Source organism: Ixodes scapularis, unplaced genomic scaffold (assembly GCF_016920785.2).
Source record: "Ixodes scapularis isolate PalLabHiFi unplaced genomic scaffold, ASM1692078v2 PGA_scaffold12__126_contigs__length_90152505, whole genome shotgun sequence".
NCBI lineage: Eukaryota > Metazoa > Arthropoda > Arachnida > Ixodida > Ixodidae > Ixodes > Ixodes scapularis.
The window spans coordinates 40,491,093-40,506,526 of NW_024609838.1; the positions used below are offsets into that span (position 1 = coordinate 40,491,093).

The 15,434-nt window shown below is 48.6% G+C and overlaps 2 protein-coding genes across 2 annotated transcripts; one reads left to right on the forward strand and one right to left on the reverse strand.

Moving 5' to 3' along the window:
• Positions 1–4,508: 4,508 nt before the first annotated feature.
• LOC8043999 (heat shock protein 68) lies at positions 4,509–6,915 on the reverse strand. Its single transcript, XM_029971344.4, has one exon. The coding sequence runs from the start codon at positions 6,517–6,519 to the stop codon at positions 4,615–4,617; it is 1,905 nt and encodes a 634-aa protein (XP_029827204.3). The 5' UTR covers positions 6,520–6,915; the 3' UTR covers positions 4,509–4,614.
• A 1,397-nt stretch (positions 6,916–8,312) lies between these two features.
• LOC115312540 (heat shock protein beta-6-like) lies at positions 8,313–9,157 on the forward strand. The gene has a single exon (XM_029971341.3). It carries the CDS (start codon positions 8,502–8,504, stop codon positions 9,054–9,056), a length of 555 nt encoding a protein of 184 aa, XP_029827201.3. The 5' UTR covers positions 8,313–8,501; the 3' UTR covers positions 9,057–9,157.
• The last annotated feature ends 6,277 nt before the right edge of the window (positions 9,158–15,434 follow it).

Sequence of the window (15,434 nt, forward strand, 5' to 3'; positions counted from 1 at the left end):
TTTCCCCGGTAAAATAAGCGGAAAAATGTCCCCGCTAAATTTAGTTGAAACAATCCCCGCTAAATTTAGAGGAAAAATTTAGCCGAAAAATTTCCCCGCTAGATGGGAAAGAGAGAAGGGGCATACTAGAGTTCCTGTATACACCAACTCATGTTTACAAACAAACCGGAGCACCCCTAGCGGACGCCACCGGCGCCGCGCATGCGCGATGGGGGTGTGGGCAAGAAGTTCGCCGTCGCCCATAAACAAACCATTGAAATGCGATGTTGTCGGCGTCGGTGCGAGTCCCCCTGCCCTTTTTCTCGTTCAAATTGTTGATTCTACGTCTCCCCGGCGATGTCTGACTATCTTGAGCGGCGTCAGCGAAATTACCGAGGCTCGTTACACCACAAAACTTCGCCTGAATAATGTGACATGTGGCGATTCATTCCGCGTGGACGCCGCAGTATGTACGCTAATGCTTGATTCGCATGATGAGATTTCGCTCGCAATTTTCAGTCGCGACGCCGCTCGGGCTGCAAAAGCGTGAACCGTAGCCGAGATGGTCGACGTCGATACTGAAAATCGCAAGCAGAATCGGACCAAGTGAATTAGGCATAACAAGTCGGTGATGGTCACTGGTAACAATGATCAACATCATCGTGTATCCACTGTTTACATCGAGCCTGCTTACCAACCTTCAAATTTAAGTCTTTTGAGACCTGTACTTACTTCTTATCGCAAGTACTGGGACAAAATTTGGTCTACGGGCCGGCGTCGTCTAAGAGAGCAGACGACAAGCAGAAACGTTTGAAAGAGCAGACGACAGTTCGAACGATCAGAAGGTCATTTGAACTTGAAGACGCACTGAATGTAATCCGTAGGTGCTCCGCACAACTTGACGGTTTCCTCGATTTCATGTTGGAACAAAACAAATAAATCTGACGACCCAAGTATCCGTGAATTCAACCCAAAGTGCATCCCACCCAAGCAATCGTTGTCCGACGGCGTCTGATTTTCCCTTTTCACGGCACTTATCCAGATCCTCGGACAAACCGAGCACGTGAAAACTGACCTTCAAACTTTTCTCGACACTTTTGGTACAGCCCCCGTCGCGGAGCTTTGACGAGAAGGCAGGTTTTTGTCCGGTTCCTTTCAAAACAACGCAGGAATACACGTCTGGCATGGGTACTTCTGCCCACAGTTCCAGACCGGAAGTGCGACCGACGCGCCACCACCGCGCCGTGACGTAACAGAGATGAGTTCGTGTATAGGAAGGAACTCTAGAGCATACACTTCCCTCCATTAACTTCGGCCCCAACTTTATGTGTGACGAGTTTAGAGACCCATGTGTTCTATTGACTACTCAGTCAGGTAGTACTCAGTTGTACTCGGTACCGGACAATCCACCGAGTTTTGATAATAGGGAGTTGTAGTAGATCGTTTTTCTCCTCCGCTACGGTATCCCCGAAGAAAACGCCGCAGCTGCGCATGCGCGCCGCCAGCCTTCTCTGCATAGTTCAAGGTCTTGTGGCGGATTACGGAGCGCTATCCGGGTGCTTAGAGGGCTGCGGGAACGGTCTACTACAATTCCCTAATGACATTTTAGAACGCTCGCAGAGTTTAGGGTTCGTACCGTATGGCACACCCAAGGCACAGAGTCGAAGGTTCGGACAGGAAGACCAGAGAGGTCGTCGAGTCGACTTGTAGTAGTCTCCAGGCTGGAGACTGGGCAACGAACCAAGCCTTCGCTTGGTTCGTAGTCATCATCCGCGAAGTGTAAAGAGCATATCAACAAGGCTCGATTTTGATTTCGGTAACAATCCTGCAGGGTTCAAAATCAGTAATACAAAAAATTCGCCTCATTACTCAACTTACCCTGACGATTATCTCCCCATCTAATGCCCTCCGAGCTTGATAAAAATATGGTAAAGTCAGAACTCATCTAACTCTCCATCTCCTATTAAAAAAAAAAACGAATTAGTATGAAACAGTTTATATGAATTAAAGAGGCGTTTTCACTGAAGTAATTTCGTCCACCCTTTTGTTGTGAGCTCTCTGGCGTGTGTGTGTCAAAGACGAGCATTCCAAGGATTTACACGATCCCTCTATGCGTAGAGCATAAAAGCTTGTAAGTCTTACCACGCTGACATCTCCTTAACAGGTTGCGATGTAATCCTTCAAATGAGTAAATTTGTTTGAAAAAAAAAAAATAACTAACTACAAAGTGGCGGATTAACGTCATGTGAAAACACCCTATAGAGGGTGTTTCTTTTTAGGCTTAACACATAAAAAAAAGGCCGTGGAAGCCACACCAATGCGGATGGTGCAGGTGAGTTACATAGCCAGGAGGACATAGTATAGTGTGCTTATTGTAACGATCAGTCGGCTAATTAACTAAAAGATGTTAACTAACGTTTCAATTATCGAAAATAGACATATGGTTCTACCGTCCTGCTGAGCGTGATCGAAAAACACTAAATTGGACAATAATAATAACCGGGGGAAGAGGATTTTTGATACGTCACTGGGATGTAGTACTTTGTTAATTGTGCTACATTCTTTAGGGTAGCATTTCAATGCCGCTTGTTGGCTCACAAAATAGTTCGATTAATTTCCTTAGGCGTCGCTAAGAGGGAGAGACCTTGCGGAAGCTTCTGCCTCGACCGATGGCGGGCGCGGGGTCGGAACGATAGGTTGGTGATGCATTATGGGGGTGGGTGATTTCATAGCATCCTCGATCATCCGCACCGGTGCGCACCGGGGCACTGAGGTGCGCCCCTTCATCTTCGATCACGTGCACCGGTGCGCACCGGACGTCCTCGATCAACGAAGCGCACCCTCCCGGTGCGGCTTTTCGTTGCCCCAACGCGCACCAAGAAAATCGGCGGTGCGCCGGGGGGCAGTCCCATCAGGCATTGCGGCCAGGAGCGGGAATCGAGAAGATGGCGGGAGTAGCAGACGCGCAGACTGTCGAGATGGCGATCTTGCAAAAACGAACACGCCTCGCAGCTGCACTAGATGATTTCCTCGGGTCTTCTGACGGCGAGACGACGAGCTTCTCGCCATCGCTGCGATTACTGGCGATTGCTGCGGTGGCAAGGAGCGCCCGAAAAGCACGAACTTCGTGGACAGCGGCGCGAGGCGTTTCGATGACAGCGAGGTACGGCTATTATCTGGTGTTTCGTTTTCTTGAACCAATAATGATGGCCAACATACACATGTGGAATTGTCACCCGCTTCGAGACCCCATCGACAATCACGTCCACGATGTTTATTTCTGTGGGACCGTCTAATCCGCGAGTAAAAGAATAGAAGAAATTGACAGCAGACGGGCACCGTGCGCTGACCTACGCAAGAAAAAACGAACAAAACGCGAAGTGACGCAAGGTGGAGCTCGCCGCGGTGCACCGGCGCGGCGCAGTTTGTCCTCGATGTTGCACCGACATCGCGCTGCACGACCGAGGAGCGCTGTGCACTGTGCTGGTTTCAGGGCGATTCCGGTGCGAGTTGATCGAAGATGCTATCAGATGGCATCGAACTGGGAGCGGCTGGTCGACATTTGTACTTCACTCGATATTTCTGTATGTAATTGTCTAATTTATAGCATAAACTAATCCAAAGGTATTTTTGCCTACAAAAAGTGGGACAGAGTGCCGGAATAAAAGATATTAAAACGACTGCTAAACCTGGCCGTGATCGTAAGTTCACACAGCCCCATTTTCTTACGTTCATTGTGAAGCTTTACTTTGCACCGGCGGTTTCGCGGGCGGATCCGCGCAGGCGGATAGTAGACCATGAAACATGGGAGATGAAATCGACTCGTCGCTGGCGGAAATTCTGGATCGGTCCTATAGGACCGATCCAGAATTTCCGCCAGCGAAAAGTGGGGTTTCCGCCAGCGAAAAGTGGGGCAGCGGAAAGTGGGGTTTGGAGCCTGTCTCGGAATCGACTCGTCACTGGCGGAAAGTCTGGATAAGGGTAATATGGGTCTATAGACCCATATTACCCTTATCCAGACTGGATAAGGGTAATATGGGTCTATAGACCCATATTACCCTTATCCAGACTTTCCGCCAGTGACGAGTCGATTCCGAGACAGGCTCCAAACCCCACTTTCCGCCTGCGCGGATCCTCTTGCGATTACGCAGGGACGCCGTCAGAGGTAATTTATTCTCACCAATACAGTGAAGTATCTCCAAAAAACAAGGTCCGTCCCGTCGTGTGGACATGCTTTGCTGCTTCGTGTAAAAATATAAATGGAAACAAAAGTACACACAAAACGTCTTATTACACTGTACAACGTGCCTCAGTGTCTGCAGACACTGTCTAAAGCTTCCCTGACGGCTTTCTCATATTGGTCGTACAAAAACTGTCTGCAGACATGTTGGAAGCATATATGGAGCAAACATGCATCCGTGAGGCGTGTCCAGTGATACTTCTGTCATAGTGTTTGCAGCGGACAGCGTGTCTTACGTATGATGTATGGGCATTCAGCAACCGGGGTGAAACACACGAAACACCGTCTCAAAGATTCTCAAAGTTCAATTTATTAAATATCTAACTGTACAAAATTATATACATATATACAAGACATTTGTTCATTGGAAGAGACCTAGGACATACACGGGGCATTCAATCCACTTCTTCAATCGTGGGTCCTCCATGACTGGGCGCACTCTGCTTCGTGCCCTGATGCAGCTTGCTCATGATGGGTGAACAGTGCTGCTGCAGCTCCTTCAGTCTGTGCTCGTACTCCTCCTTCTCAGCCAGAGTGTTGGAGTCGATCCAGGATATGGTGTCCTTGCACTTGTCCAGGACACTCTGCTTGTCGGAAGGAGAGAGTCTGTCTCCCGCCTCCTCTGCGGCCTGCTTGACGCCGTACACGTAAGACTCCAGTCCGTTCCGGGCGGTCACCTTTTCACTCTGGAGTTCGTCTTCGCGCTTGTACTTCTCCGCATCGGCCAGCATACGGTCGATGTCCTCCCTGGACAGACGGCCCTTGTCGTTGCTGATGCGAATGCTCTCTTGCCGACCCGTGCTCTGGTCCTTGGCCGAGACATGCAGGATGCCATTGGCGTCCATGTCGAAGGTCACTTCGATTTTGGGTACACCCCGCGGTGCAGGGGGTATGCCACTCAGGTTGAACGTTCCCAGCAGATGGTTGTCCCTGGTCATAGCGCGTTCACCCTCGAACACCTGAATGGTAACGGCCGGCTGGTTGTCCGCGTACGTCGTGAACGTCTGCGACGTCTTGCAGGGGATGCGGGAGTTACGTTCTACGATTTTGGTCATGACGCCTCCAGCGGTCTCGATGCCCAGTGACAAGGGCGCGACGTCTACGAGGAGCACGTCTCGAATGGCCTCGCTAGCGTCTCCACTGAGAACGGCAGCCTGCACTGCGGCGCCGTAGGCCACCGCCTCGTCCGGGTTGATGCCCATCGAAAGCTCCTTTCCGTTGAAGAAGTCTCTCAGCAACTTCTGCACTTTCGGAATACGCGTCGAGCCACCAACAAGGACGACGTCGTGAATCTTGGATTTGTCCATCTTTGCGTCCTGCAGAGCACGTTCCACCGGCTCCAGGGTGCTTCGGAACAGGTCCATGCATAGCTCTTCGAAGCGAGCTCTGGTGATCTTGCTGTAGAAGTCCACGCCTTCAAACAGAGCGTCGATCTCGATGCTTGCTTCGGCAGAGCTGGAAAGAGTCCTCTTGGCTCGCTCGCAGGCTGTTCTCAGTCTCCGGACTGCACGGGCGTTGCATCTGAGGTCCTTGCGGTGTTTGCGCTTGAACTCTTCGCAGAAGTAGGTCACAAGCCGGTTGTCGAAGTCTTCACCTCCCAAATGTGTGTCTCCGGCGGTTGATCGGACTTCGAACATGGAGCCTTCGTCGATGGTTAGCACGGACACGTCGAAAGTCCCTCCTCCGAGATCGAAGATGAGGACGTTCTTCTCTCCCTTGAGGTTCTTGTCGAGTCCGTAGGCCAGTGCTGCTGCGGTGGGCTCGTTGATGATCCGCAGCACATTGAGGCCAGCGATAACTCCGGCGTCTTTCGTAGCCTGCCTCTGAGAATCGTTGAAGTAAGCAGGCACCGTGACCACAGCGTCGCTGACCTTCTGACCCAGGAAGGCCTCCGCAGTCTCCTTCATCTTGGTCAGCACCATGGCGCTGATCTCCTCCGGGTTGAATTTCTTCCGCTCTCCTTTGAACTCCACGCTGATCTTGGGCTTGCCAGCGTCGTTCTCCACCTTGAAGGGCCAGTGCTTGAGATCACCCTGGATCTTGGGATCATCGAACTTTCGTCCAATGAGCCTCTTGGCATCGAACACTGTGTTCTCCGGGTTCAGCGCAGTCTGGGCCTTGGCTGCGTCTCCAATGAGTCGCTCGGTGTCGGTAAAGGCAACGTAACTCGGCGTCGTTCGGTTTCCCTGGTCGTTGGCGATGATCTCGACACGACCGTGCTGGAACACACCGACACAGGAGTACGTTGTGCCCAAGTCGATGCCGATGGCCGGCGCTCCGCTCTTCGTTCGGGATGGCATGGTTGCGTAGTTTGCTTCGCTTGGCAGTTGATGCCACAATTTGAAATTCGCGCTCTTTGTATCAGCTGCGAAATGATTGCGGCTGCGAGCCCGCGATCCGCCTTATGTACGACTCCCTCGTCATTCCAGAAGCTTCCAGAGAGACCGAGGTCTCCTTTGGCGAATCAGCAGCGATTATCGCCGTGACGTAAATCTGGGAGCGCGTCCATTGGTTGGCTCGATATAGAAAGCGCTGGAAGCCTCCCGCGTCGTCTGCTCTATTCGGGTTCAGTAAAGCTGCGCTTGTTTTTAGTGCCGCTTTTCTTTCCGTGTTTCTGGTTACAAGTTTGTTTTTGTCAGAGTAACAAAGAGAGAGAGAGAGAGAGTTATTAATCAACGTTTATTTCGTCATATCGAGGGGGCTGGCGACTTTAGTTGAGTGTCCCTGAGAACTGCCTGAACCGTGCTTAAAGATTTTAAAGAACACTGAGTCAGTGTTTAATTTTCAATGCTTGTTCACTAGAATCATTAGTTACTCGCAGTGTCAAATGAAACATAAATTGAATCACATGTGAGGTATTAATAAACTTATGTCGGTGCGGACGTTCATTCAAATAATCCACACACTAAAAAATAGACGGGGGAGGGGGGGGGGGGGGTATTCTTACACCCGTTGTCGATCTGGCTGTACAAACTTTCACGGCCCCTCGTAAAATGTGGGGCCGTCTGTTCGACTATTGTGCGCTGTACGTCGAACTAAAGTTTCGGGGTGCATTATATGGGACAAAAGAGTGTAAGGTGATATAATACCTCTTCTTTTTTTTTTTCTTTTTTTTTTTCTAGAGTGTAGGGTACACGGTTGCATGTCTATTCCATTTGTAACGTATGGTGTAATGTGTTACAGAACGAGACACCGAAACATTCCTGCATTCCTCTGCGGTTGAACTCACGTTGCGTTGTTTGGGATTTCTGTCAAGAGATGGCGCCACCAATCCGTGCGGCGCAATGTTGGCGCAGCGTTTACGCGACGCGGTGCGCGTTCTGCAGAATATGCTCGAAGTTCCTCGATGCTCCTAGAGCACTATATAGCTCCTTCGGAGCAGAGTAGCGCAATCTAGAACGCCGTCTCTCGGCGACTAGCGGCGAACGCCCGGAGGTTCCAACTGCGGTCAGAAATGCATGGAGAACGTGAGGAAATCGTTGTTTCTTCAGTTTTGTGGGGATGTGCGGAATGGAAATCATTTTTGACATAATAATGAAACATTTTAGAATAATATGCGATAAGTTTTGTGCCATACAAGGACGTAACTTTTTTTAAAAAATTGCCTGAGCGCCATCATGCAGCAGACGACACGGCGACGTCACACCATTCACGTGACCCGCTCCGGCCAACCCGAAAAGCCCATCTCCGCTGCGAGCAAAAATCGTCTGCTTCAAACGCCATTGCCTTGGAAATTGCATTCTCAAAATTTGCACACGCATCCGATATTATTAAAACTTTGCTAAAGTGTTTAGTGCTTTACTAACTTCACGACAGACTAGTTTTGAAAAGTGTGAACTCGCCGTTCATTTTTTAATCAGCTGTGTTGTATCGATCTCCATGTATTCTCCCATAGGGCGGGCCGCCTCTTGGAACCCTGAGTACCACGTGACTCGCGCCGAGCCGCTCTGTCGGCCATCTTGTCGGCAAAACACGAGGTTCAAAGGATTGCGCTACTCTGCTCCGTAGGAGCTATATAGTGCTCTAGATGCTCCTACCCGTTTTGAAGTGCGCGCGTTACTCACCCGCTCGTGACGTAAACACCATCAACCAATCACATCACAAAGCGGCCTTTCTCTCTCCTCCTCGCCTAGAACATTCACGCGCTTTCGAGGCTGCCTTGAAGCGCACATAAAAAGCGCTCTCCCGAGCTCGTCTGCTACAAAACAACTCGCATTCGATCGAGTCGTGTTTCGAGAGCGCCAACTCAGTCTATACTCGACTACCTCGCTTCGGCATCGAGATGATCGTTTTCCCCATGGCTCCGATCTTCACATCGATGGACAGGGGTGCCTTCCCCGACTGCGGTTCCATGATGAGTCGGATGTTTGACGGCAACGACTTCGACAAGACTTTCTTCGACGGCATCGTACCTGTTGGACTCTTTAGATATCCGGAAGATCGCCGCAGCTCTTATAAAGGGTCCAGTCCGAAGTGTCCGTCCTCCGAGGTGTCGCTGACTCCGGACAACTTCGCGCTGAAGCTGGACGTCCGGGGCTTTGTTCCGGAGGAGATCAGCGTCAAGACCGTCGGAAATTCCGTCGAGGTGCACGCCAGGCACGAAGAAAAAGACCCCGAGGGACGCGGCTTCGTGATGCGTGTGTTTCGACGCAAGTACACGCTTCCCGACGACGTCGATCCGGCATCCGTGACGTCGCAGCTCATAGGACGTGGCCTGTTGGCAGTCGAGGCCCCGAGGAAGAAGGCGGAGACGACACCACTGTCTGACACAGTCCCCATCCCTGTGGAGCACACGTCTTCCAACGACGTCCCTTCAACGTCGCAGGAATCAAGTTAAGAAGATACGAACTTTTTATTTTAATTTAACGCCTGTGATATTTTTTTACTTCACCTTTATAGCTATTTAAGAAGCCTAATAAATTATATTTTTTATCATAACTATATCTGCGTCTACCGTTTTTATCAGCTACAAGCATGACTCCAGCCAACGTTTATCCAAATTCCAAAGCAGATTTTTTCCATCAAAACATCGCTTCTTGGAGTAGCCTTCTGCACAAATCATGCCCGGGATATTTCCATTTTCCTTCCACGCGGACGCGATTAGAAGGCAGAAGCTGGGGGAATTCGTGTGCAATAGCATGCTGCTTCTAAGAGAGCGTACCAGATTTATAGTGCCTGTCAATTTAGATGTAAATAGTTTAATCACTGTGCACAAACATTCGCGGGCTGGAGGATGACATGCAGGGGCGGATTTAGAGGGGGGGTCCGGATGTCCTTACCCCCCTCTTGATTTCTGCATGTGTAAAATTTAGGACTTAAAATGAAGGAGAGGGGGAGGGGGTTCCTAAACATAGATTATGCTGACCAACACCTGACCCCCCCCCCCCCCCCCCCCTCAGGAAATTCCTGCATCCGCCCCTGATGACATGGAAACATGGCGGAAAGCAGCTTGCTGGAAATAGATAGAAGTCTCTATTGCATTGCACTGGTGTGAAAAAATTATTACGTATTTTTGTCTTATTTCTGTGCGAAAATAAAAAAAACAGCGTTTAGAAACCGAACACTGTGCGTTTTGAGGAGCGCCGAAAGAACATAAAAACCCGGTACAACCTGAACAATACGATGCGCCTTGCGTCGCTCAGCTTTTCCTGGTTTCTTGTTTTCCGGAGCCTTTCAAAATGGGATAAAAATTATTAACCGATTGACCCGACTTGCCAGATTAGAGCAGTTCTTTTTTATTACGACAGGCTCTCTTCAAGCGTCTTGCATAGTTCAGTTTGTACTGGTCGTTTTTATTTTCGGTTCCGTTCAAGAAGTGAGCTCTTCTAAGCCACTGGACCAACCTACCACATTCATAATTCGCGGAAGCGGAGAAGTGGAAATGTGACGAAAGGAAAGATTCGCCCGCGTTATTTGAGGCTTATAGAAAAGTGGACCAGATAGAAGGAGGCCGAAATCTTTTTCAAGAAACACACAATCTTCTCTACAATTCTGTCTAACGATTTGATATGAAGGTATACTTGGACGCCGGCATTTTTCGTTTAGGAATCAAGCGAAACTTTGTATTAGAAATTCCCTGGCAGATTCACCACCATATACCCTGGTGTCCTTTCTCCAAGAAGCGAGGTTTTGATAAAATATCGTTGCTTGGCCGCTGTTTTTTGTAGTAGCGCGAAAAACAAAAAAGAAAAAGAAAAGAAAAAAAAAGAGAGAGAGAGAACAGGAGGGGGGGGGGAGCAACGGTTTTCGCAAGCTGTTTCTTTTTTTTTTTTTTTGCGATTGTGATATTTTGGTGTGCTTAGGTATGCTTTTGTGGTGTAAACAATTTTACGCACTCCCCAAAAATATTTTATCGTCAACGACAGTTGTAAAGTATTACGCACTGCCTCGGGTGCTTTGACCTTCCGCACTAGAGCGTCACAGGAGCGAGTGTTTCCGCAAATATAAATACGAGGACCTATTTCTCCCTTTGAATCGATCACTTGTGTGGCATCACGACGAATACACTTTGACCATGAAATCATAACAAATAATGATTGATGATGCAATCGATTGGGTCCCAACAGTAGAGCCACATTATTTAGATTGCAAATAAACTGGGCGTCGTTCATGCGATGTGTTTACTTCCACGTTCGAATGTGTTGAGAATGAGTAGCCAAAAAGCGGCAGTCTGCAGGCTAATTCATGGAGTGGCCTGATATCTCCCCAACTCGGGAAAGGGGGAGGGAGAGAGAGAGAGAGAGAAAGGGGTGGATGTTGTGGGAAGGTGATATTTATTCTCACTCAGGAAAGTCGCCGGTCGTTAAAAAGTCGACTCGCTCATAACGGGAAAGCTTGTGGGATATACACTCCGTGCGACGCGACCGGCGCGCCGCCGCGTGGCCGTTACCGAAGGTAGGCAGTGAGAGCCCTTGCGAAAGGAAACCACGCTGCGTACATTGGTACGCATTGAAGTCGGAGCGGTGCGGTTGCGCTGGGTTGACAGCATGAACTGCTGCGTCATTAAGTGCTCCAATAGTTATGCGTCGTATCTCGTGGGGACGATGTTTCACAATTTTTCACCTCGCCGATGTTTTGTGGGACAGCGACAACGATGGACCCGTGCCGTACGACGCGAGAAATTTGGTCTCCCGATCATGTCTCCTATACTGTGTCGGCACCGCTTTGCGCTGTGCGTTTGTTTTCGTACCAGTAACGCCTACATATTTCAGCTCGAACTGAAAGGCCATCCCACACTCGCGGGTATGCAGTGCGAATTTCGTTGAAGGAATGCCCTCCAAAGAAGTTTCGTCCTCATCGTACGTGTCAATGATATTTCCGGACCAGTATGGCACGCGGTCTGTACTTCATGAAGAAGGATTTGGACGGTACAAAAAGTGACAAATATGAATCTAAGAAAAACTACAATGAAACTTGGAATCACTGGACAATCGATGTTTGAGTATGGAAGTTTATGTGGTGTGCTTTCTTATTTGATCAGCTTCCTTTTGGATGTGGAAACGCTGACACCCCGATTCTTGTAGACAACAATTTTTTTTTTTTCTCGGCTTTAGAGCCACATATCGCAAAGTTGTTCGAACTGGAACTACCGTCCACAGGTCCCTTCCGACCCAGGGCTTAAAGTTTGGGGTGCCTCATGGGGTATCGACCCCCCCACCCCCACTGATTTTAACGGATGGTCTGAGACCCTCCTCCACAATAAGATAGCTTGTTTTCAGGGATGTGACATTTGGTGTTTGGGGTTGCGGGTTCAGCGTGGACAAAGTCAGCAGTGGGGTTTATTTTATGTGCATCTATTACATCTCATCAAAACGCCCCCCCCCCCCCCCCCCCCCTTTCCCCTACCTTCTTGTAGGGACCCCCCCTACCTGTGAAGTGTGCGCCTCCCGGCCATGATGAGTGGTATTCTCTTCACAGCCTTTGATGGTAAAAACCGGTTCCCATTTAGTTATGCCGCCAAAAAATATTTCCACCTTGTTAAACTATGCCACCTATTTTAGGTATAATAAATGTTTTGTCAAGTTACGCTTGTCAAAGTACCTGTGTGCCGAAAATCAGCACCTCGCACAACCAGATTACTACGCAACAGCTTACCGCAAAAGCCTTTGACGGCCCAACCGTGTGTTGGCCGGCAACTTTGTTTTCTCGGCTTTAGAGCCACCTTTTGTAAAGTTGTTTCAATTGGGAGTACAGTCTACTAGTCCCTTCCTACCTGTAAAGTTCCATTTCCCACCACGAGTGGTATTCTCTTGACAGCCTTTTCACCGTCAAAACCGTTTCCCATTCAGTTACGCCGCCAAACCGAATTTCCACCTGGTTTCCCTATGCCACTTATTTTGGGTATTATAACTGTTGTGTCAAGTTACGGTCATGTCCACGAACCTGTGTGTCCAAATCTGCACTTCGCACAGCCCGGTTATAACACAACATTTTGGGTCCAATATTGGATATTCCTGACAGCTTTATTCGTTCGAACCATAACTTCCACAATTGCTGTCTTAATAAAACTTGGCCAACTTAGTGCACAAACTTAGTGAGCATGTCACCCGCCTCCAAATATCCAAATATCATCGTATAGGGCGCGTTTTTCAAAGCGCCCCCTATAGTTCCCGCACGGAGCGTATAGTGACCATGAGTAAAATGTGGTATACAGCTAGGTTACTGATAGTGCAAGCAATGGGGCGTTGTGGAGGCGGGTGAAGCAAAGAAGCGTCTTCATTAGAGGCCAGAATTTCGGCAGTGCTTCTTCCATCCTCCTGACGCCAATCTTCCCAATATTGGATAAATTCGGTACCGCGTTGATCGCGCAAGCACGCGTAAATATTTAGTATCAAGTTATAAAACAGTCATCAGGCAGAGGTAAGGACGAATAAACACGCAAATAGTGCAAAATGAGATGAACAACCTATGAGAGGAGATATTTGTTTCAAACAGTAGTGAAGGGATTAGGGAAAGCCACTTGATTTCTAAGTTTCGGAAATGATTGTATTATCGACGACCTGAACCCTTTATTGCGCAAGCCAATCCTTGTGCAGACACGGTAATAATTCCAGCAGCCGCACGATGCCAGAGGGCGGCTGCTGGAACGACCCCTGCATACTACGACCCCTCGATCTCCACCGATCGAGCGGCCTCGGGCGGATTGAGCGTGCCCGCGTCAACCAGGGAAGGCACCTGGAAGTATCAAGGTCGTTGTGGCGCCCGCAGCTAGCCGCTCATTTCGCGCTTTTTGAGGATTATCCCTACAGGAAAAGCCGACACAAATGAAGCCCCTGCCGTCACGTGACTTTTGGGAGAGGGTGAAAAGAGGAGGGCGCGAGGCGCATTTTCCTACCTTGCGGAATATGGTTTCGTAGGTCGGCACATAGGTCTAACGACCCCAGTTGAGATGCGCGTCAAGCAACGAGATAGAGGGGCTTAGAGCGATAAAGTGGTATCTCGTTCACCAGGCAAAAGTGACCTTCGCCCTCTTTTTTTTTTGCCTGGGTGCCGCCATGTTGTACAATTTTGACCACTACACACGTGACCGTACCAAATTTTGACACTTTTACGCAAAACTGAACCGAAATTTGTATTGCGATCGCTGTAAAAAACAAGATAAACTATTCTTTCAATACTGTTAGCCTCAAAGATCAGTGCCTAGCTCCGATAAAAACCCAAAATACAGCACCGCGGCTGACAGATCTAGCGGAGCTATTGCGAAGCTGCCCGAGTTTTTGTCGTAAAAGCACATTTTGGACTTAAAGGGGCCCTGCAAGGACTTTTTGACTGGTTTTTAATTTGCATCGAACCTGAGCGCACTGAACGTAGTAACTTAATGATACTTTTCTTTTCTCGAATTTCGCTTTATTTCAAATTTTTTTGTTTTATTTATTTATAACATACTGCACACCAAGATGGTCCCAGCAGGAGTGAATAAGAGACAGTAACTCACACTCAGTACACGACAATATGTAAGCAATACTTTCGACAGGAAGTACATATAAACAACTTTTATACAGTGCATAAAAAGCCACCAGCAGCAGAAGAAAATGTATCAGTTAGGACGTGTGCAGCCATGAACTGGGAGGAAACGGCTAACTGAGTGGGAAGAAAATTCCAGTCACTAATAGACCGATCTCACCAGGAGTTGCGCGACGCCACCGCTGCCGCGGTGCATCCTGGTACCTGTAGTTCTCCCCAGTTTTCCGGCCGCGTCGATGCGCATTGTACGCCCGGCGTTTGAAAGTTTTCGGGTTAGCACGAGACTTTTAGCCAGGTGTTTACTCATGGTTTTCAATCGGTGGCTTCACATGCATGTTGTATGCCACGGAGCTATAATAACAGCACCAGGCAAAAAGGCCTCGGATATTATGTCTTCCCGCAAGAAAGAAGCATGGCAAAGAAAGGTCAACAGAGCCGGACAGAGCGGCAGGAAAAATAGCGTTTTACGATTTGTTTCGCGATTTGCTTCATAATTTATATCCGACCTATTGCACGTCAGCTAAGATGTATAAGAATACAGGGCACGAGACATACAGCGTGCCGAAGCGTTCCGTAAGCTGGGATCTCTCTAACCATTTGCTCCGAACCGCGGTCTATTCGTAGGTCTATCTCAAATAAGACCTCCGCACTGCTTTGTGGAGGCCGTTTTTAATACACTTCTTGCTCGGTGTATTTTGGTGGTTATAACTGTTATTGCGACGACAGGTTTCAAGCACAACTCTGCTTCAAAATATTAGGACAATCACTAAAAAAAAGCAGCGATTCCCGATATGCACCACTTGAAATAAAACAACCTTTTCAGAAGCAGCCTTCATTTTTTTTTTATACAAACGTGAAAAGATTACATAATGAAATTTAGAAGTGCAACACGTACCTACCGCCAAAAATGTAACAAACGAACCTCATTCATTTTGTTGTGGTCTATTAAAGGAGCTGTGCAACGATATTCAGTTGGAATGTTTTTCACTATACACAAGCTTACTGGCACTAGTGGAGGTCAAGGATACTCGCACGCAACTCCGCTGGCCAAGAAACTACTTTGTTGCGGTGTAATTTCAAGGACAAAAGCGATCATTTTCATTCAATCTCTCCTTTGCAAAATTTGATGACGTAACTCGGGGATCGCAGTACACCCATGTGACGATATTTGAATGCTGTTCATAGACTGGACCCGAGCATTGCGTGGGCACTCGATTTGGGCTCGTGATAATTACTAGCTCGAGAAGCATTC

What these genes read in the sequence shown, in the direction of transcription:
- LOC8043999 (XM_029971344.4), bottom strand. Translation starts at nt 6,519, where the DNA reads ATGCCATCCCGAACGAAGAGCGGAGCGCCGGCCATCGGCATCGACTTG.
- LOC115312540 (XM_029971341.3), top strand. Translation starts at nt 8,502, where the DNA reads ATGATCGTTTTCCCCATGGCTCCGATCTTCACATCGATGGACAGGGGT.